This window comes from Lithobates pipiens, unplaced genomic scaffold, assembly GCF_037356315.1.
Source record: "Lithobates pipiens isolate NorthernLeopardFrog02 unplaced genomic scaffold, aLitPip1_a1.2 Scaffold_8, whole genome shotgun sequence".
In the NCBI taxonomy this organism is placed as follows: domain Eukaryota; kingdom Metazoa; phylum Chordata; class Amphibia; order Anura; family Ranidae; genus Lithobates; species Lithobates pipiens.
In genome coordinates this window covers 536,702,963-536,726,168 of record NW_027507903.1, presented here as the reverse complement: position 1 = coordinate 536,726,168, position 23,206 = coordinate 536,702,963, and the positions used below count along the sequence as shown (strand labels likewise).

Genomic DNA, 23,206 nt, shown 5'->3' with positions numbered 1-23,206 from the left:
ATTTCAAAGACTGCTTGCTATGCATTCTTTAGTCCAGGGTTTCATGCAAGGAGTGCTGCGGATTAATCCGCCAGTTAAATCACTCTTAAGCCCTTGGGACTTAAATTTTGTTTTGTCAGTGTTACAAAAACAGCGATTCGAACCGTTGCAGCATGTTCCCTTAGTCCTTCTGACTAGGAAGCTGATATTTTCGTTTGCTATATCCTCAGCAAGGAGGATTTCAGAATTAGCTGGTCTTTTCTTGTAAGGAGTCATATTTGATTATTCATGAGGACAGAGTGGTGTTACGCCCTCGTCCAGGTTTTTTTTGCCAAAAGTGGTTTCAGGCTTTCATCTGAATGAAGATATTGTCCTGCCAGGGTTTTTTCCCAAGACCTTGTTCCAGGGAAGAAAGGTCACTACAATGTCTTGATGTAGTGAGAGCAGTGAAAATGTATTTAAGAAAACTGCTCCGATTCGTAAGACTGATGTCTTATTTCTTCTGCCAGAGGGTCCTAAGAAGGGACAGGCAGCGTCAAAATCCACTGTCGCTAAGTGCATTTGGCAAGTTATAATTCAAACTTATGATTTAAAGGGAAAGATTCCCCCTTTTCAAGTTAAGGTGCACTCTACCAGAGCGGTTGGTGCTTCTTGGGCAGTGCGTCGCCAGGCCTCCAGGTCTCCAATCTGCAAGGCCGCGACTTGGCCTTCAGTACATACATTTTCAAAATTTTATCAAGTGCATGTAAGATGGAATGAGGATATCACCTTCGGGCGCAGTGTGCTGCAGGCAGCAGTATAAGTCCTCAGATCTGGGGGTTACCCTATGGGTTGTGTCTCCCTCCCATCAAGTAGCATTGCTATGGGACATCCCACCAAGTAATTACTTGAGACTGTGTCCTATGATGTACGATAAAGAAAATTGTATTTTTAAAACCGCTTACCTGTAAAATCATTTTCTTAGAGTACATCATAGGACACAGAGCTCCTGCCCCTCTGTTTTATGGAGTGAGAGTATATTACTTGTATTGCTTGGCTACAAAAACTGAGTGCTCCTGGAAGGAGGAGGGGTTATATAGGAGAGTCAACTTCCTGTATTGGTTATACCTGTGTCAACACCTGAAGGTAGGCCTGTAATTGCGTCATTATGGCAGACAGATCGAACACTTTTGACACTTTTATTTTTGTACCATTTGACATTTATACAGCGATCGGAGCTAAAAAAAAAAAATGGCACTGATTACTGTAAAAATTTAACTGGCAGGGAATTTCAGGCTTCCCAGCCTAGAGGTGAGATGTGGGGTCTTATTGTCTTATTGACCGATCATGCCATAGTCCTATGTTTACATTCCTTGTAATAGAAATAAAAGTGATCTAATTTTTCTAAGTGTTAAACTAAAAAAAAAAAAAGTAAAATTAACAATAAAAAAAAAATCTAAATCACCCCTGTCCCTATGTGCTCGCACGCAGAAGCAAATGCATACGCAATTCCCACCCACATATGAAAACCGTGTTCGAACTACACATGTGAGGTATCGCCACAAACGTTAGAGCAAGAGCAATAATTCTAGCCCTAGACCTCCTCTGTAACTCAAAACATGCCATTTCACGAGCATGTGCAATTTTGAAGTGTGGCATGTTAGGTATCTATGTACTCCCTTACTTAACCATTTTGTTGCCTGCCACAGGCTCTTGAGGTATCTACCTCTAATAGGGTTCATTTGAACCTCCCCCACCTGGGGATGTTTTTTTCTATTCATGCATAGCTTATGTATTCTGAATGGGAACATTTCTATGAAATAAATGGGGGGGGTCCAGGTATTAATGCCGCAATCACCTCAGTGAGCAGAGTCTCACATGTCCAGTGGATAATGCACTGATGTTAAAGGTTTCAGCAAGTTAAGGTTGGATTTTCCTTTTAAAGACAAGATGTCCTTTGCAGTTCTGGCTGCAATTGGAGTAGCTTAGTCCATTAACCCTTTAACGTCTGCTCCACTATTGTGGTCGAGCACATTTTGAGTCACGCCAATACATTGGAATATGGACTCCCAAGGGTTTAAGGAACAGGTGTGAGATACCTGAAAGTTCTGCCTGATCAGCAGGCCCAGTAAGGGGGCTGGTGTATTTGACGCACTGTGTCTCACAGATGCTATGAAGGACTCGATCGTTTAAGCCCTATGGCTTATACTTGGACTAGTGCATTTTGCAGAGGTCCATTGCTGAGATATTGATCAGCCGAAGTACCAGGTGAAAACCCTTAGCCAGTCTGTGTCCCTTCCTGGGGTATGACTATTTAGAGTGGATAAGTACATCCAAAAGGGGTAAAGCTCTCTTTACCAATAAAAGGAGGTTCAAACAGTTCTCCTTTAATCATGCAGCCTCTCCCAATGCCTGGGGTATCTGCCTTTAGGCGGTCTCGACAGGGGCAGCACCAGGATCTTGGGGTAGAAAGCCCATGAAGCAGAATGATAAGGCCTTCTCATGAAGGAGCACCCCCACTCGTTTGAGTGAGGGGAAAGGTCCTGCGATTCTCAGTCTGGCAGGAACAATGTTAAGAGCAGAGTGATTTCTGCGATTTTTTTATTTATTTTTTCTCTAGGTTACATCTAGAGTTTCAAGAGCCCGGATGGCCCAGTCTGCTTTCGATCTGAGGGTTCGGGTCTTGTTTGGGTGCTGCCTGTGGGGTCCTTGGGGCTGCTGATGCGGCAGTCTTTATGCAAGAGTGTCCATCTCCTCAAAGAATGCTCCTAAGGTTCCAGAGAAAAGAAAAAGAGAAAAAAAGAAGAGAAGTGTCTCTTTCTGGCCTCTGGATCAGCTGTTATCCCAGTCGTGATATCAGAGATTCCCTTAGTGGAACAGGGGTTTTTGGCTCAAACCTTTTAGGGTCCCAGAGCCAAGCAGAGAGGTAAGACCCACTCTAGATCTCGGAGATCTGAATCGGCACTTAAGCATCCGATCCTTTCATAATTCGATCGGCTGTGTCCATCCTCCAAGGAGGGGAGTTGCATATTGCTATGTGCCAAAGTTTCCCGCGCACCAGAAATCTCTGCGGTTTGAAATATAGCATTATTTTTTATCAATCGCGGCACTGCCATTCGGCTTAGCCACAGCACTACGAGTGTTCTGAAAGATTCTGCCACCTCCTTTAGCCAGGTTAAAGGCTCAAGGCATAGTGGTCCTAGCCTATTAGAAGATCTACTTTGAATAGATCATTCAGTCTCAGGTCTAAAACCAGAGTCTGATATCAGCTGTAGATAGCTGAAATCTCTAGGTTAGATTCTCAGCCTAGGAAGATTCTCCTTAAAACCATCAAGGAGGTTACTTGAGGGCTGGTTATAGATACCATACAGAGGAAGGTATTCTTGCCCCAGACATAAATCAGTTCCATTGTAGGACTAATTCAACTTATCAGGAAAGGAAAATTCCTTCATTTTGGCTGCAGGAGATTTTTAGGGGAAATGGTGGCCTCCTTCAAGGCCGTCCCTTACGTGCAGTTTTATTCAAAGACTGCTTCAAGACACCATCCTGTTGGTCTGGAATAAGGAGGATTCAGGCCTTGTTTGTTTCCAATACGCTTGGCTCCCGACATAGGTCGGAGCCTAAATTGGTGGTTATCCAGCAGGAGGGAAAATCTTTATCCTGCAAGGTGTTAACAACAGATGCCAGCCTTCTAGGCTAGGGATCAGCCCTGGAAGAAGATTCTGTCCAGGGGAGATGGTCCAGGTTAGAGGACCGTGCCTATCAACTTTGTTGGAAGTTTCAGGCAGTACATCTGGCCATAGAATCTTGGTGGTCAGATTACAGGACTGTCCTGACAGGATTCAGTCTGACAGAGCCACAGCGGTGGTTTACATTGATCACCGGGGGAGGCATGAGAAGTCGTGCAGCCCAAAAAGAGTTGAATAATGTTCTAGCTTTGGCAGAACACAACACTCCTTGCCTATCGGTAATTTTAATATTCCAGGCGTACTACTTGAGACGCCAACAATTATTTCCGGGAGAATGATCTCTTCACCCCGACATCTTCCTAGCAATATGTCAGATGGGGTACTCCAGACAGGGACCTATTCGCGTCTAGATTCATTAATAAGGTCGACAACTTTATGGCAAACAAGGGGTCCGCTAGCAGTCAGAACAGACGCATTAGTCTTCCCAGGGGATCAGTTCTCACTGATCTATGAATTTCCTCCAGCTCTGCTACTCCCGCGCCTTCTCTGCACAATTAAGCAGGAACAGAAGGAGGTGATTCTGGTGGCCCCAGCCAGGTCCCAGAAGATCTTAATTTATCAAGATCATAAAGAGGGCAGTAGAAGTCCTTTGGACTCTGCCATTATAGCCAGACCTTCTTGCACAGGTTCCAGTATTTCATCCTACTTTACGGACAAGGAGTTTAACAGGTTTGACTGTTGAATCCCACTCTATAAAGATCGTGGGTGATCTCCTTTAGTAGTGTCTACTTTGACTAATTCCAGGAAGCCGGCTTCCAGAATCACTTACTATAGAATCTGGAAGGCATAGGTTCTTGGTATGGATCCAGGGGTTGGCACCCCAGGAAGTATGTCAATAGGCAGGATTCCTGCATATGGGATCTGATATGAAGCTGGCCTTGACTTTTATCAGGAGCCAGATCCAGGCCGTGTTGATGTCTTTTCCTATGGCCTCTTGCTTCCCACTCTTGGTGTGTAGCTTATTCAGGGGGTAACACGGTTTATTCCCCCTATCAAGGCACCTCTAAATCCTTAGGATTGAAAATTGGTCTTGGCTTTGTTAAATCGGCCGTTTGAATCTTACGAGAAATTCTCTTGGTTCTTTAACAAGAAAGATAATCTTTTTTGCTTGCCATTTCTTCTGCTAGAAGAGTATTGGAACTAATGGCTCTGTCTTGTATGAGCCATATTTCATCATACATAAGGTGGTTTGATGTCCTCATCCTGAATTCTTACCAAAGGTGGTAATAGGTTTTCATTTAAACCAAGATATTATTTTTCCTCCTTTCTCCCCAGAAGCCTTAATCTGAGGAAGAGAAAGCACTAGTCTCTTGTAGTAGAGCGATCAGAATCTATTTAACCACTTCCCGACCAGTGCACGCCGATATACGTCAGCAGAATGGCACGGGCAGGCATATTGGCGTACAGGTACGTCCAATCTTTAATGCCGCACTGCCATCGCGAGCGCGCCGCCGGCGGCACACTCGCGTGCTGGTCGGGACCCCTGTGAGTCCGATCGCGGGTCTCGCTGACTCGCTCATAGGATTTATTTTTGGGGCAACCAGAATCTCTATTGCCAGGTCACGAAAGTCCCCCATGATTCCATCGGACTTGGTAAAGACTACATTGTCTTGGATTATGGTCAATGAGTGTCTCTCGGCAATACTACTTCATAAAAAGGCCTTGTTTTGATAAAATCTGGGAGCCCTGGATTAAATACTTGTTAGATGTTCTATAAATTGTGTTTGGTAGTCTGGATCAGGATCCAAATAGGGTACACTCTTTACTGCATTGCCCCTTTCTCCTTTTTCTTTCTACTCACTTTCATTCCCGTTTCTCTCTCCAACATATGTCATTATATAGTTGGAAAGCATGTTATTTGTTCCATTTGTAATGCATCACATTCCAGTATGCGTGGCCGTAATATTGAATGTTTTAGATGCTAATGTTGGAGCTTTGTATATTTCTTTTGAAATATTGAATAAAAATTATCGGAAAAGCAAATAGATCTCAAGTGAGTTAAATCCTGAAGGGTGTATGGGAAGTAACATAAATGCTGATTTAATGTCCGCTTTAGCAAGCAATGCATTGGGACCTAAATATGAATATGACTGCCTTATCAAAGGGTAGTGTATGCAACAGATGGTAATTCTGGGTCTAATTGATAATTTAATGACTTGTAATAAGGAAGATAGATGACGAATAAGCCTAAAACTCTTGGGCTCTTTTTTTTAGGGATGATTTGGGATATGTGAAAATTAGGGAAAGGTGGATGGGCAGAAGGACCATCTAATCTACAGGGGTTGGACAAAATTATGGAAAAGAAAATTGTAAAAGAACTATTGTTACTTAACATGGTGTTGGACTGCTTTTGGCATCCAAGATGGCCTGAATTCTCCTGGGAATTGACAAACAGATGTCTTAGATGGTGCATAATGGAATCTGATACCACTCCTCATGCAAAAATCTTGCGCAATGTCTTGAGTCAGTTGACCATGTTGACTGCACTTATGCTTATCAGATGACATTTTCCCGGAAACTGTATATGCCGTCATAATCTTTGATACTGTACCTCACAACACCGCAAATAAATTGGCAACTTCAGTAACAGATGTACCAGCTAAGTGGGCACCAACAATTTGCTCTCTTTGAAACTCCGTAAGCTCTTGGGCTCCATTCACACTAATGCATTTTTCATGCTTTTTGCAGAAACGCAGGACTTTTTTTTTTTTTTTTTTTTTTTTTTTTTAACATGGGTTCCTATGGAACACGTTCACATCAATGCATTTTTGTGCCTCTGCGTTTTTGGAAATGGTCAGGGACTTTTATAAAACACAAAACTGTGCTTTTTTTGGTTCAATGGAGAAGCTGCAGAAAAGCATGTAGTCTGTTTTTACCAAGATTTGCATTTTTAAATCTGACCAACAACAAATTTTCCCCCCCAAAAAAACGCAAATCGTGGTAAAAAATGCATCATGCACAGCAAAAAAGCACTGCAGAAATGCTCAAACGCAACATGTATAGATGTGAATTGGGCCTTACATGACTCCGTATTACTAGCAGCTTATGCAGTGAATGACAAAAATGAGGCTTCCCACCTGTTAGCTAGGTGCCTTATCACACAACGCAAGCAAAAGAATGTTACATTACTTCCGCTTTCAATGCAAATTATGTAATCACTTTCACACCTGCAAATCATCTAGAGTTTGCATATTTTTATCCAACCCCTGTACCTTCTATTTCCTTTTAAAAATTTTCTCTTATTCTAGCAAACAACTGTTCAGTCGCCAAGAGGACATCTTTTCACACCCACCAAAATCTTGCATTTCACACATATCTTTACCACTAAACTGAACTTATATCGGGAAACAGTATTTAGTCTGCGGCACGGTTTTGATGTTTAATTTTAAAAGCAGCGTTCTTCTGTCAGATTATCAAACCTGTGAGATTGGCAGATTCAACATCAAAACAGTGTCACAGACTTCTAAACACTGTATTTCATAATATAAACTCAGTTTAGTGATAAAAAGAAGTGTGAAATGCAAGATTTCGATGGGTATAAAAAGAGGTTCGCTTGGCGACTTCAGACTGTAGACTGTAGACTTAGAGTGGCTGAGTGCGGGGTGTATCAAGATGGCGGCGACGGAACGTTACTTCCGTTAAGAAATGTGACGCATCACCTAATCTGACGGAGCATTGGTATTTGCATGTATTAAGCCAGTGATACTGCCCATCATTGAATGCAAAGCATACACTTTTATACATTGTACTTATGCTAGCATTAACCGTAGTGCTTGGCTGTCATGCAATGAATGGTTTCTGGGACAAAAACAAATTCAACCATAGCCCAACATCCTTTGAACCCCCATTGCAAGGCTGGTTGGATGGCCAGTTTTTGACAAAATGCCTCATTGTATGTAAACCAAGCAGACCCACCAAAACCTTTATAGGCTTCCAATATGATATCCACACATTGAAACAATGCCGAAACTTTATGGGGAAATTTTTCACATAAAATGCTGGAGTATATGCAAAAAAAACTGAAAACCAATTAAAAATCGGTTTAGTCACTGGTCTACAGCTCACTTCCTGACTTATCTTTCTTTGTCAGCTTGAAGTAAAAATTATTTGGCAGAAGGCAATGAAGATAATAAATCAACATAATTTTTTTTTTCTGTGTCAGCTGTTGACAGATGATAACCCAGAGGCAACAGAATACATGGCATAAATTCCTTGCAACAATTCTCAGTCACTCCCATATGTTTGCTAGGCTGAGGAAGTGTCAAGTCTGCACCTGCCGACGGGTTTGCAGGACCAGAGACAGCGGCTGACCAAACACCTCCCGAAACAGGCATAGTTTGAGGAATACAGGTATATTAACTGTAGAAGAGCATATCACAGACACAAGATCAGATTTTCTGCTGATTTTTGTGGTAAATCTGAAGGGAAAAAAATGTATATGAGACTTAAGGAAGATAAAATAGAAGGCAGTTTTGCAAAGAAGTCTGGCTCACTGCTTCCTGAAGGAATACCTGCTGAAGACCATGAAGGCAATGGGAAGAACACTGCACAGGGATATGTTCCCGCATGGACAGACCCCCACATCTTCCTCTTCCTGCTATGCATGGCAAACCCAACAAGCCTCTTCTCCAGCCGATCTTCACTGGTTCCAGAGCCACTTGACCCACAGGTAAGGAAAGACACACTGCCTGAGCCAGTCCTCGCCTCCAGTCACTTCAGGCCTGTTCCAGAAGCAAAGACCCCCTTGGCACCTTGCTTAAATAGAAGGCTTCTGCAAGATTCTGGGGTGGTCAGATGACCTTAATTGACCTATCCTAGCTGACCCCTTCAGAATATTCCCAGATCAGCTGACCTATCAGGATGCCCCCCACTGAACTAAATCACAAGGGGATCTGAAACTTCCCACCACAAGGCTGTCATGAGGTAAGGGGACAGCCTTTTGCCTTCAAATTCTATACAAGACCATTAACACCTTCTGACATTACACTTTTTTTTAGACTCCATCAAACTCTTCCTCCCACATAAACAAGGCCTCATTTTTTTTTTATACTGCTCCTGGGAGAATTTGGTGTTTTTTTCTTTTCCGGCCTCCAAACACCCCTGCATGTTATGTTATCCCATGTGTCCACAGGCATTCAGGGGAGTCGAGGCATATTAAAAAAAAAACAAAAAAAAACCCCCACACACAAAATCCCACAGCCAGTGCATCCAGGAGCAGCAGTTTTGGCAGGAAAAAAAAGCTTCTGACGCACCTAAATGCTAGGCATGTTTAGAGCTTGAGCCTTAATTCATTTCAAAGAAATTAAAGTGGTTGTAAACCCTTACAAACCACTTTGACCTACAGGTAAGCCTAGATTAAGGCTTACCTGTAGGTCCAAGAAATATCTCCTAAACCTATACGGTTTAGGAGATATTTGCCCAAAGACGGGCACCGCTGTCAGCGGCACGCAGGCGCACTGAGCGTGGCATCGTCGATGACGAAGATGCCGTGCGTCTCGGCTACCGTGCGCATGTGACCGTTTCGCCGAATGACAGCGGCGGAGCTGCGAGACCCCCCGATAAGATGGATGCGCCGGACTACAGGGGACAGCAGTGACTTTGCTGGCTCCTGTGTCAGGTTAGTGACACATAATGGGCTACTATGCGATGCATAGTAGTACATTATGCTTTGCAGGGAATGAAAGAGGAGGTAAACTCATCAGGGTTTACTTCCTCTTTAAGAACCTTTACCAACATACAGGCACTTCAGTTCTTTGAAAAAGCGACAAGACCGTGAAATGTGTTGTCATGGCAGCTGCGTTGCTTGTTGTTCAAGCCTCCTTCCTGTGTGCACATGTGGCTCCCTCCCAGTCCTTCTACAGTTCCTGACATCACTTCTGGTGCGCCAGCCCAGTGCTATTTGTTGTACAATTTCTCCATGCAGAGTACCATCACACCAGCCAATTCTGGCCTCATCCTTAGTTACCTGTTTATTCAGTGATCCCCACAGCGCTGGTATGCTATTACTGTCATCTTTGGCACAGCAGCATTTATTTTCAAAGAGCCATTTTAATTGTTTCTTGTGCATACAAACTTTTATTTTTATTGTTTCTTTGGATATATGCTTTATTTCATAAGATCTACATATTACACACACATGAATGCATCAGTCCATCCAGTATAACTCGTCTGTGCTTTAGCACCATCTAGTGATCACTTACCAACAGCACTCTTGTTTGTGCGTTTCCAAAGAAATAATATGCCCAAGCGTATGGTGCACCTCAACACGTTACACAAGTTTACAAGTGTCAAATGGCTTTTCTGCCAAAACTGCTGCCAGGAGGAAAGTAGACTAGGAAAGTTAGCAAAGTGTCCAGTGTGTATGAGACCTTACCCAATTCATCTAGTAATCTATCAGCATCAACCTCCCTGAATAGTATATGTTTACTAGGACACATCTGTAACATGTCTGTTCCATTTACAAAACTGTGGTTGCGAATTGTCACTCAACTGTACTTTAAGGTCCCTTTCACACAGGAGTTCCCATTAAGTCTGCCTGTCAGTTTTTCAGGTGGACCTGATTGGAAGGTACATTTATCCTTCTGGACAGGCAGGTGTAAATGGACTTGTGTTTACATCCACCTACCTCTGGGTCAGCTTAAAATAAAGACTTATGGAAGCGGACTTAGTCTTCTTCCATTTAAGCATAGCAGATTGCTGTTGGTTTTACACCCGACTACCTCCAAAGTCTATTCCAGTACAAAAGCCCGTACAACAGAGCGGGCTGTCTGTGTCCGCTCAGCAGAAACTCAGTGGACCAGATGGGTTATCTGCACGCTCTGCTCCAACAGAGGAGCTGTGAGCTGATAGGAACAGAATCCACCCCGTGAAAGAGGCCTTAGCCCTTGTACACACGGTCGGAGAATCCGTCGGAAGTTGTCCTTTCGGACCGTGTTGTCGGATAATCCGACTGTGTGGTATGCAGCGGACTGATTCCGTCGGACCCAATTTTCCAACTTGTTGGAAATATTTTCCGACAAACTGGTACGATCGGACAAACTCCGATCATGTGTAGAGAATTCCGATCGGACAAAGTGCCACGCATGCTCAGATCAAATTCCTACACCAAAGCTATTGGCTACTAGCGTGAACGTAGTCCCGTCGTAACGAAATAACGTCATCACGTTCTGAATGATCGGATTTTCCGACAGCTTGGTCCAACCGTGTATGCAACAGTTTGACACAATCCAACGGATTTGGTTGGCAGAATGTCCGACCGTGTGTACAGGGACTTACAATTCTTTGGCTAATCTGTCCAGGATCCTTTAGGGTTGTTTTTTTAACAAAGTATTAGCAGATGTTCACCCAGTGAAAATTCCATCCCTTGACATTTGGCAATAGGTTCTTGAATAGAAAGGGTCTTTACTGTAATCATTTACCCCATTTTAACCCCTTCATAACCATACAATTTTTTGCTATTCAGCACTGTGCTACTTTAAACTGGCAATTGCTTGGTTATACACATCACTGTACATACACACTGGTGGCATGTGAGCTCCAGTGGTATTTACGGGGGGGGGGGGGGGGGGGCTGGAAGATTTGCTCCCCTTCTGATTTTGTACATTTGCTCACTGACAAAGAAATGATCAGTCTAATTTTAATGGTAAGTTTAGTTTAACAGTTGAAACAGAACAAAAATATCCAGGAACACGTTGGGGGGGGGGATACAAGTGAAAAGTTTTCACTTATTAAAATGCAAATCAATTTATAAGTATTTGATCCCCTATCAATCAGCAAGATTTCTGGCACCCAGGTGTCTTCTTTACAGGTTACGAGCTGAGATTAGGCACACTCCCATAAAAGGGAGTACGCCTAATCTCAGCTTGTTACATATACATTTTTATTTATATATATATATATATATATATATATATATATATATATATATATATTAAAAATAAAAAAAAAGACACCTGGCTACAGAAGCGATCAGATTCCAATCTCTCTATCATGACCAAACAGCTGTCCCAGGATGTCAGGGACAAGATTGAAGACCTACACATGGCTGGAATGGGCTACAAGACCATCACCAAGCAGCTTGGTGAGAGGGTGACAACAGTTGGTGCGATTATTCGCAAGTGGAAGAAAAACAAAATAACTGTCCATCTCCCTCAGTCTGGGGCTCCATGCAAGATCTCAAGTGGAAGAAAAACAAAATAACTGTCCATCTCCCTCAGTCTGGGGCTCCATGCAAGATCTCACCTTGTGGAGTTTCAAAGATCATGAGAACTGAGGAATCAGCCCAAAACTACACAAGACTTGTCAATGACTTCAAGGCAGCTGGTATAGTCAAGAAAAAAAAAAAAAAAAATTGGTAACTACACCGTGAAGGACTAAAATCCTGTAGCATCTGCAAGGTCTCCCTGCTCAAGAAAGCACATGTACAGGCTCATCTGAAGTTTGCTAATGAATATCTAAATGACTCAGAGGAGAACAGGGTGAGTGTTGTGATCAGATGAGACCAAAGTCAAGCTCTCCTGCCTTGGTCTATGGAGCTTACCTGCCTCAGGTCAAGTGTAAGGTGTTCCATAGAAAACTATTTTTGCATCATCTCTAAAGCCAGTGCAGTACATCTGTACTAGTTTGCACATATGGTGGAGCTAGGTCACATGTAAAAAAGGTGAAGCAGTTGGCTGCATCTAGTTGTGTGTAAAGCATTAGGCAAAGGTTTTTATGTTTTGTTTAACCCATCAAAAACAGAAGAATCCTGCATCTTCATGGTCTTGACGTTTAGCAGCAATATTATATTTTCTATAGACTACACAAGACTTTTCCCCCTGTATCCCATTGCATTTACTGAGCTGTATATGTTAGGTAGCTGTTAACGGTCACACAGACGAGTGAACACTGATATGGTGGAATTAGTGCGATTTATTTTTGCTTCACCAGTAACAGATGCATACAGACTAGTGAATGGACACTATGCAGGACAAAAATCCTCATTTGCATTATCACAAGTCTCCTGAATAGCCAGAGCTGCACCTTCACTGAGGGGGAAGGAAGCATCCCTATACCCCACATCCCAAAGACAGGACATCCTCAACAGAACAAACAAACATACTTTGGATTCTGCTATGATATAAAAAAAAAAAAAAAAAAAACGCAGCAAGTATAATGGGCCATGATTTCCCCATTGATGAACAATCTAGGTTAAGGTTTCACATTGATAAAGTATCTAGACCTGGTTTGAAGTAGTGAATTTCCACTCAACCATTCCACTGTCAAGCCATGCAATGATCTGCAGGTCTACAGAACAGTGGTAAAAAAAACTGATATGAAGAAGAGAGAAAAAAAAAAAAAAAAAACCCACACATTAAAGTCTCCTGGGCAATAAAAACAAGATGAGCAAACATTTACATTGGAAAAGAAAGGCTGACTTACAAGCAGTTTTATATACAGAAACATTAATACTGAGGAATGATCAGCATACGTATACAGGTAGATTGGGTTGATTTTTTTTTCTTCTCGTATACTAAAAAGCATTAAAGCAGTTTTACAGCACTAAGGGAAGGCTAGATAATCCTGCTTCAAATCCACATCTTATTCCTTGTTAGAGATCTTGCCCGTCCCTTGCAGAGCGAGTGCATTGCATATTCCAGATGTATATTCACAGCCCCTCTTGCAGGGATTGGGAGGGAGGCGTTTTGCTTGTGTCCTTAGCAGCTCATGGAGTTTGCACTGATGGGCTACGTGCAGTGGATCTTTGGTCCTGAGAGACTATTCTGGATAGCAGGTGGTACAACATTGCATGATCAAACCCGGAGGATGGCATATTTGAAGAGTGCCATAATGCCTGCACTAATCAGGCCAGAGATTGGCACAGTGACAAACCAGGCTAAGAAGATATTTCTAAAGAGGCGCCAGTCCACAGCTTTCTTAGAACGCAGCCATCCCACCGATACCACAGAACCAACCTGAGAACAAAAATCCGAAAAGTCATTAATGCCGATACCTGAAGATGGATTCTGCAGGATATATATATAAAAAATAAATAAAAAAAAAAAAAAACCCCACTATCAGGAGGCTCAAGCAGTGCAATCTTAACAGCCACTCTCATTTGAAACACTGTAGAAAATAGGATTTTTTATAACAGCTCACCTGTAAAATCCTTTTCTTGGAGTACATCACAGGACAGAGCCACAGTAATAACTGCATGGGTCATATGGCACACCCTAAACAGGAAGTTAAATTCCCCATATAACCCCTCCACTTACTGGGAGTACCTCGGTTTTGTAGCACAGCAATAGACGTGTAACCCAAAAGAGGGGAGGGACCTCTGTGTACCATGATGTACTCCAAGAAAAGGATTTTACAGGCAAGCAGTTATAAAAATCATTTTTTTTATCGTACATCACAGGACACACAGCCACAGTAATAACTATATGGGATGTCCCAGAGCAATGCCAGCTGAGGGGAGGAGACACAAAAGTAGGGTGCAATTAGACCCGAGGACCTATACTGCTGCCTGAAGCACAATGAGCCCAAAGGCAATATCCTCATGCCTTCTTACAGCCAACTGATAGAACCTGGTGAATGTATGTACTGAAGACCAGGTTGCGGCCTTGCAGATTTGAGCCATGGAGGCTTGGTGTTGCACTGCCCATGAAGCACCAACAGCCCTGGTGGCGTATGCTTTGATTTGAAAAAGGTGGAACCTTCCTCAAGCCACAAGCTTGAATAATTACGTGCCAAATCCATTTGGCAATAGTGGATTTTCAATGCTGCCTGTCCTTTCCTAGGACCTTCAGGCAACACAAAGAAACCAACTGTTTTCCGAATCTGAGCAGTCGCCTTCAAATTGATTTTAACTGCTCTCATTACATCCAAAGAGACTTTTCTTCCTTAGAACAGTGTTCCTGAAAGAAAATGAAGGTAAAAATATCCTGGTTTAGGTGAAAACCTGAAATCACCTTTGTCAGAAAGCTAGGATGAGGATGCAATACTACTCTATCCTTGTGAATGATTAAATATGGCTCTTTAAAAGAAAGCCGCCAACTCCGATACCCTTCTTGCAGAAGAAATGGCTACCAGAAAAACTAGCTTCCTTGTCAAAAGGACCAAAGGAATATGTTGCATCGACTCAAAAGGCAGTTTCTGTAATGCCAACAGAACTAAATTCCCAATGGTTCAGGTGCGCGAAAAAAAAAACAAAAAAACAAAAACTGGAAGTAAACCCCCCTATTTTCAGCCATGGAAGCTGCCATCTTGGACTCAGTTTAATCTTCAACTGCCATGATGTTGCACATGTGATCAGTTATGACACCAGCCATTGGATGGTGTGACAGTTTGGTTGAGAGCACAACCAATGTGACAGTTAGCATTTCTGGCATGCCGGGAATGTAACCATTAAATCGTTGGGTTTACTTCCGCTTTAAGCCACATTGACCCCTGTATAAAGCTTCAGACCAAAGAATGCGAAGCAAGCGGACATTGAAACAATACTGATAAGGCCGAGACCTGCCCCTTGATAGTACTCAAGGCCAGTTTTATCTCTAGCCCCAGCTGCAGAGAAGTAAGAATTCTACCCAAGACATACTTCCTAGGATGCCTTGCCAACCCCTGGATTCACATCAACATACATATGCCTTCCAGAGTCTATAATAGAGGACGCTTCAGAATGTGGGTTTCAATAGCCAAACCCTTAAAATTTAGCGTTTGTAAAGTAGGGTGGAACATTGATCCCTGTGATAGCAGGTCGGGACATTGTGGTAGGGGCCCCGTGGCAGCTACCACCATCTTCACCATTTCTGCCTACCAAGATCTTTGGGCCACAAGAACTCCCGCCTTCTTTTCCCGCTTGATCCTGCGAAGACGACAAGGTAGCAGCAGAATAGTCGGGAATAAATCAGTGAGACCTGATCCCAATGCATCTGTTACGCATGCGAGTTGATAACTTTGTTATTGAACCTGGACGCAATCAGATCTACATCCAGGATCCACCATCTTTGGCATATAGCCAGGAAGATGTTGGGGTGAAGGGACCATTCCCCTGGGAACTGCTGGCGACTTTAGTCTTCATTCCAGGGGTAGAGAACTGGCAGGCAGAGTGCAGATATGCATGGCGCGTTTTTCTACCCAGGTTGGGATATGGTTTACCTCTCCCTGGGCTGCCTGACTTCTGGTACCCCCTTGGTGATTTCAAAATCAATTTTCCCCACGCGAACGGGCTCCGATCCTGACCGGACTGGAGCAGAGGAGAGGAGAGGAGAGGAGAGAAGAGCTGCCGATGGGAACGGCGCAGCACATCGCCAACTGACGCCATGCTCCCTCTGCCTGAAGTAAAGCTATCCAAGGTGGGGAAACATTCCTAGGAGAGGGGGGGGGGAAATAAAAAAAACACACCCCTTTCCCACATCTTTACCTGGAGCTTGGGCCAGAGGGAAAGTGCAGCTTGTTACACAGCGAGACTGACAAGCATGGAACAGGTTGCCAGCCCCTGGTGGTGACTATAGGCATGACAAAATTTACCCAAAAAAACCTGCAAGAATAAAAAAAAAAAAAAAAAAAAAAAAAAAATTTCTTCAGAATCTCCCACATCTCATCCAGCTGCAGGGTTGTGATAACAGACCCAAGCTCACGGTGGGTTCCGTTAAAAAGCCTTCATGGACTGGGGCCCCCCCTTTTTAAATCGGGGATCCACAGCTCTGGGCCTGTAAAGCACCCTGCCAGGAATATGGCTGGGGAAAAAAACAAACAAACACTGGATCCTGGGGTCCAGCTCTCCAAAAAGAGAAGCATTACAGGCAAAACCTTGTTTCTTTGGACACAAGGCCCAGGTACCATCCATTTCGGCCTGGTAAAGACACTTTGAATGGATCCGGTTGCACAACTTGTCCCAACAAGGAATATTCCAGCTGAGCAGAGCTCAGCACATCTTTACTCGTGAGCAACACCTAAGACACTGGCGAAAAAAACTGAGGTATGCCAGGTGAGGGGAGGGGTTATATGGGGAACTGAACTTCCTGTTTAGGGTGTGACAGTGTTCATCACCCGAAGGTGCCATATAATCCATAGTTATTACTGTGGCTCTGTGTCCCATGATGTACAAGACAGAAAAATGTTATACCACCATTAGGAGATTAAGTGCCAAGGCCACCAATTACTTGCAACAATTAAGGCAGAGTCCACCCGATGTACTGTCCTTTGGGTGATGCTTTAACATTTTTTGAGCATGATTTTGTGCACCCATAAGAAAAAATAAAAAATAAAATTAAATAAAGTAAACGAAAAAAAGATAAATTCAGATTGAATTATTTAGAATGAAAATGATCATTGTCCAGGTACAGAATTGCATGGCTCCATGCATCTTGGTCTGGGTCAACACCAGTGCACTGTTGTTTGGGTGCAGCGCAATTGTATCTGCATTTTACATGCAGTTTTAGCTGCACTCCCATTAGACTGTTTTCATGAATATACATCAGTCATGCATTCTGCATCTTTAATATGCTTTCAGAAAACTGCAGTGTAATAGAAGTCATTGGGAGCACAGCTAAAACCGCACGTAAAATGCAGATGTACAATCGTGCTGCACCCAAACCACAGCGCAGAGGTGTAAACCCAGACCTAGACAATTGTGCCTGGACAATTAATTTAGAATTAAAATAAAATCATTGATTCTGAATCAAGCTTTGTAGAATATTGAAGGCTTTATTTTTAAAGATTTTAATTGAATCTAGACAGTGACAGCCTTCGCCAAAAACATGTCTATTTTGGTCCCCTTTGAGCAAATTGCCTGACACTTTCAAAAGCAAAGTGGCCATCCATCTGAGTGATAACCACCATCACACATGTTAAAATATATACTCAAACAATAAAAAGGACAACTACAGCAAAAAACCATGTTGCAGCTTACAGTCCTTCAATGTGGTGACTGCATTCTTTAGCAAATTACCTGTTGGTCTTGCCAGAATTGCACTGTCCTTATCACTTTCACAGTATTATCTTCCTTCCTAGCCCTCTTCTGCACACAGATTGTAAAAAAGGTATTAAACAAACCTGTCTATAATGGAATTGCATGGAGCAGCCACAAACCTCTTTTCGGGTCCCCCACCGGCGCTCCTGGCCCAACCCCTCTGTCCAGTGCCCCCCATGGGAAGCCGCTTCCCATAGGGGCGCTCATGCGTGCTCTCACCTGAGCCCCGCCCATTAACACAGACCTGGGACTTGGCCCTGTCCCCCCCGCCACTGGCCTTGATTAACAGCACTGAGCCAACGGGAGGGGGAGGGGGGCTTCTGATGGATGCCAGATTTTTTTTTTTATTTTTTTTTTTTACTTTATTGCAAGCCAGAACCACTTTAATTGCCCTGCACCCCCCAATAAATAAAAAAAAAAAAAAGTTAACCCCCTCCTGGTCCATCAACATACCAATACATCACTGGACTTTCGGTGGTTATACCAGGATGATGCCTGCAGCTGCAGGCATCACCCCGATACAGTTTAGAGCCGGCGTTCGGCTCTCTTGTGATAGCAATCGGAGCGTCTCAACAGCCGCTCGATTGCCATTACAAGCAGTGGGAAAGGACGCCGCCGCATTCTGCAGCGTTCTCGGGCTCTCCCACCCATCAGGAGGTCCAAGCAAACAGCCAGTGTGTCCAGCAGCTGGCCCAACAGCCAAACAAAGCTGGGATCAGTTTTTTTTTTTTTTTAATCAGCTGTTCGTAATAGTAACCCGAAACAATGACATGACTTATTTATTCTGAACCATCGGCTTCATTTTTTGAAAATCAAATGCATTCAGAAACAAAGCTTAGCATTTAATGCTTTAAGTGCAAAGACCACCTGTCACATGTCTATTGCCATCACAAAGAGGTTTACATTCCTTGTGACAATTGCCACCCTGAGACTAGTACAATTTTGTTCAGCATTATAAAAGCCCCCAAGCAAAGATTGGGTGGCACTAGGCCAATCTTAAGCCTGTGCACTTACAATAATTATACTTTAATGAGACAATTTGCAAGTTACTTCACACTCCCATCCTGTGCTGCCCTAACAACTAACAAGCTGTAAATTTGTTTTATAGCCATTGCTTCAGACTCATTTAGTCCTCAGTGTCAAGTGGGTGGGCATCACTTAGCGATTGCCATTCACCAACTACCACAGCACAAATTCTGCCTGACAGCAGCAGCTGCTCTGCCACCAGCAGTGGTAAAAAAAGAATATAATAATTTTTAACAGCATTACTAAAAGGTTAGGGCAGCCTCTATAAATAGGAAATTGCAGTTTAGTCAAAACTTCAATAATAATAATGAAAAAACAAAAAAAAAAAAAACACACACACACACACACACACACGTTCACTATATATGAGATGCCATTCCTCACCTTGCAATGTGTAGTACTGATCGGCAGACCAACATTAGATGCAATCACAACAGTTAGAGCAGATGCCAACTCTATGCTGAAACCACTATAAGAAAAATAAAAAAAAATAAAAAGAGAAAGGAAATTAGGCAACGTTTTAAAACGAATTGCTCTGAATATATAAAAGCAAGATTAGGGCCACAAAAACTGACTACTACTAAGGGTAAACTCGCTACTTTGCTTCACAAGTGGGTACATTACAAGCTGCACCCATCCCTCAAAAACCAATCACTCAGCGCATGACATGACTGAAAGTAATCCTGTCATTGCAGCAAAAAGCGGCACTATATACTTACCTTTCCAGTGGCCTGTGTCTTGAACCACCACTGGGTGTTCCCAGTCATCAAGAACAGCAATCTGTGGTGTTCCAGGCAGCCCATCCCCCTACAGGTTATAATACACCCAGGGAACAGTTAACCCCTTCATACATTCATCAGTGCATTTTTATAACACTGACAATGCAATGTCACTGGCCCTCAAAGTGTCAGATTTGTCCGCCGCAATCCCATAGAGAAAACGAAACTGATGAATAAAGGTTTGGTTTTTGGATATGTATTAATGCAGAAAAGTTAAATTGTCACTTTGTTTATAGCCCAAAAACTAAAAACCACAGAGGTGATCAAATACCACTAATAAAGTCATGGGGGGGGAAGAGTGTCAATTCTGTTTGGGTACAGCATTGCACGACCGTGGAATTGACAGTTAAAGCATCGCAGTGCCGTATCAAAAAAAAAGGCCTGGCCAGGAAGTGGGTAAATTCTTCCAGGGCTGAAGTGGTTAAGTTACGTCAGAGAGTCAGTGAATAGTCTATGCCAGGGATCCTCAAACTACGGCCCTCCAGCTGTTGCAAAACTACACATCCCATGAGGCATTGTAAAACTCTGCCATTCACAGACATGACTAGGCATGATGGGAATTATAGTTCAACAACTGGAGGGCCATAGTTTGAAGACCCATGGTCTATGCCATCTCCTCCCCCCTTCCATCTTCTTCCAGGTATGCAAAAATAGAAAGCATATTTTTGTATTCTAAAGTGTTTGTGTAGAATAAGACATGTAGACCTTTGGCAAGGACAATAGAAAAAATACCACGCTATAGTGCACAAGTGAAAAAATAAAAGCAGCTGCCAAACTATGAAATACACATAGAACAAAATGCAATAAACTAAAAATGGCCAGCGCTTGACCTTTGGCAAGGTTAGTGAGCAAAAACACATTTAGGATTTGTGCATTTTGGTCCTTACCAGCCCTGTTTTAGCATTGGCATAGACAACCCCAAGACTGGTTTTGAGCATTGTGCATCCACATTCAAATGCAACTTCAATTCTTTGTACTTTAGTATACTGCTGTTAGTAGTTATGCAACCTACCTTGATGGTGTAATAGGAGTTAGATCTTTGCCCATGGTCTGGATGACCCTACGTCCCCAAACCCACAAGCCAACGCAGATACCGATGCCTCCATACAGGAGCAGCCAAATAGGGGTAGCAGCTTTGCTGGTCACATCTCTAGTTTCATAAACCAGCCACAAGGCAACCAGTGGTCCAATAGCATTGCTGCAATAAAAACACATAAAATTACTAAGATATGATTGTTAAAAATAAAGATAAGAGCTTTTTGTCAATATCGGCTTCACATGGGATAAACTAATGTGCCAAACACACAGCCGAGGACTCAAGATAGCCACCACACACACAGGTTTTCAAAATTCACATGAAGCATGCTTGTTCTAGGTGAGCGACTTAAAATGTATGAACTTGCAAAAGAAAAAAAAAAAAAAAAAAAAAAAAAACAACAACAAACCAGGGGGTCAGTACTGCTTAGGAAGTTTTTTTTTGTGTGTAGTGAAAGGAAAAAAACAAAAAAAAAAAAAAAGTCCCCAGAAACTTACAAAAATAAATAAATCTCAGATAAACCAGTCTGTAATTTACTTCCAGTGGCTCTTTAACCACTTGCCAACCAGTCGCCGTTTTACTGTGGCAGAATGGCACAGCTGGATGAAAGAACCTTATGTTAAGTCTCTTTGCCCTGTGGCCACTAGGGGTGCATGACCACTGCGAGCCCCCGGAGCCATTGCGAGTGCCCGGCAGGCTCCCGCGATCGCTCGTGACACCCCTAGAACCGGGATGTGTGTGTAATCTCCCCTAGACAGCCCCCCCCCCCCCCGGTTACATTAAATCTAAAAATCGATTTGCTTAAATTTTGAATGGATTTGACCTCTCAACTGGATTCAAGATTTAAAGCGATTTTTTTCCCCAGCCCTAGTTCAGGTATAAAAAGGAAATCATTGAACACTCTTAACATGAGGTTCTGCCTCACACCATAAGTACCGTCACCAGCCCCAACCCTGTTCACTTTCTAGAATTCCTATGCAAAAATCTGTTCCAACCATGAACAAGCAGTGAGAAAAAAGAGTACATGTTCTTTATTAAGCCCACTATTGCCCAGTATGGCCAAAGTGCTGGTTCATGTTAAAAGATCCGAGGTGTGCCCTGTAAATACTAACCTGACATCATTTCCACCATGAGCAAAGGAGCCAAAGCAGGCAGTGAGGATCTGCAGGAACTGGAAGAGAAGGGACACCTCAGGCTTATCCTGGTCATGCCATTCTTCTAAGGAAGAGTTGCTGCTCTTTCTGTCTACCACTTCTTCCTCTGTATTGACTTCCTCATGTTCTCCAACATCCTGATGCGTATCAGCCACGGCATTGCAATAACTGGTGTAGCTGTCCATGCGAGCCCTCTTCTTCCCATCTGCTGCATGCCAAGTCAACTTCTCAGCTTCTTCAGGACGTGCCTCAACCTCCCGGCTTCGGAAGGAGTCCAGTGGCATTCCACAGATTGCCATGGTGTATGAGGTGTAGCTGTTGTTGCGACGTAGAGGTTTCTCACCCGAGTCTCCCATACAATCTCCAACTTTGGCCAAATGCAACTTGTGTAGCAGCTCTTTGTACAGGCCTGAATCCTTGTGCACCGTGTGGTACTGATACTGACCACTAGAATTCATATGATTACTAACAGTTTGGCTGAACTGAACATGGTTTCCATTTGGCAACTGTACTGCTCCTGGAGGGGGGGGGGGGAAGACAAAAAAAAAAAAGTTTAAAATGGTCCACTCGTGCATTCCATTAAGGTCTGTATATTTCACCACTTAAGGCTGCATATCACAAGCATCACATGGTTCAAAACAGCATCTAGGGGGGGGGGGGGGGGGGGGGGGGGTAAACACCCCACCACGCAGCCCATGGTTCTCAACAGCAGTTAAAATAATTTAGACCTTATTCACATCTAGTGACTGCAGAGCACTCCATACCGCCCCGTACATAGTTACCTCAGCGCAGCTTGCAAAACAAACTCATAGAAGTCAATGCAAGCCGCTCGGAAGTCATCCTAAAGTAGCACAGGAACAAAAAGTTCAGAAGTCATCCTAAAGTAGCACAGGAACTTTGTTCCTGTGCTACTTCAGGATGACTTCCGAGTCGCTTGCATTGACTTCTACAAGTTAGTTTTGCAAGCTGCCCTGAAGTAACGCTGTACGGGGCGGTATGCAGTGCTCTGCAGTCACTAGATGTGAATGGGGCCTAAAAAAGACTACTTTAACTGCTGTTGAGAACCATATGCTGCAAGTTTATTTATTTTTTTTAATTCGGAGACTTGAGTCGCTCCTTTTTAGAATAGCTCCATTACAATATTATACAAGTTTTATATAGTGCCAACAGTTTGAGCAGCGCTTTACAACATGAGGGCATACCTTACAGTTACATTACAGTTTGGTACAAGAGGAATCAGAGGGCCCTGCTCGTTAGAGTTTACAATCTATAAATATGAAGATAAAAGCTCATGTCACATGGTGATTGCACTTGTTTGAAAAAGGTAAATGGCACATTATAGGTAGTAGGTGAAAGGCAACAATGTCACCTTATCAATTCAGCTGTTCTCTGGTCACATGATTAGCCTGAATGTGTGTGACACTTAGGAATACAATACAGCAAAAGGCAAGAGCCAGCTGCCCTTTAATAAAATCGGTTGTTTGCCCCAGTAGTTCTATGCCCAGCTGTCCTTTAACAAAATTGTCCTTTTGCCCCAGTAGTGCTATGGCTAT

General features: G+C 43.1%; 1 protein-coding gene and 1 long non-coding RNA gene across 2 annotated transcripts in view; one reads left to right on the top strand and one right to left on the bottom strand.

The window, feature by feature from the left end:
• Positions 1-7,907: 7,907 nt before the first annotated feature.
• LOC143963563 (uncharacterized) overlaps positions 7,908-23,206 on the top strand; it is a 72,598-nt gene continuing 57,299 nt past the window's right edge. The window contains exon 1 of the long non-coding RNA XR_013270999.1: positions 7,908-8,376. This is a non-coding gene — a long non-coding RNA (uncharacterized LOC143963563). The remainder of the gene's footprint in view (positions 8,377-23,206) is intronic.
• The window catches only part of SLC20A1 (solute carrier family 20 member 1), a 43,766-nt gene continuing 33,159 nt past the window's right edge, over positions 12,600-23,206 (bottom strand). The window contains 4 exon segments of the mRNA XM_077469597.1: positions 12,600-13,660; positions 19,069-19,153; positions 20,476-20,661; positions 21,612-22,170. Of these exon segments, the coding sequence (XP_077325723.1) occupies positions 13,499-13,660; positions 19,069-19,153; positions 20,476-20,661; positions 21,612-22,170 (992 nt within the window). The 3' untranslated portion in view covers positions 12,600-13,498.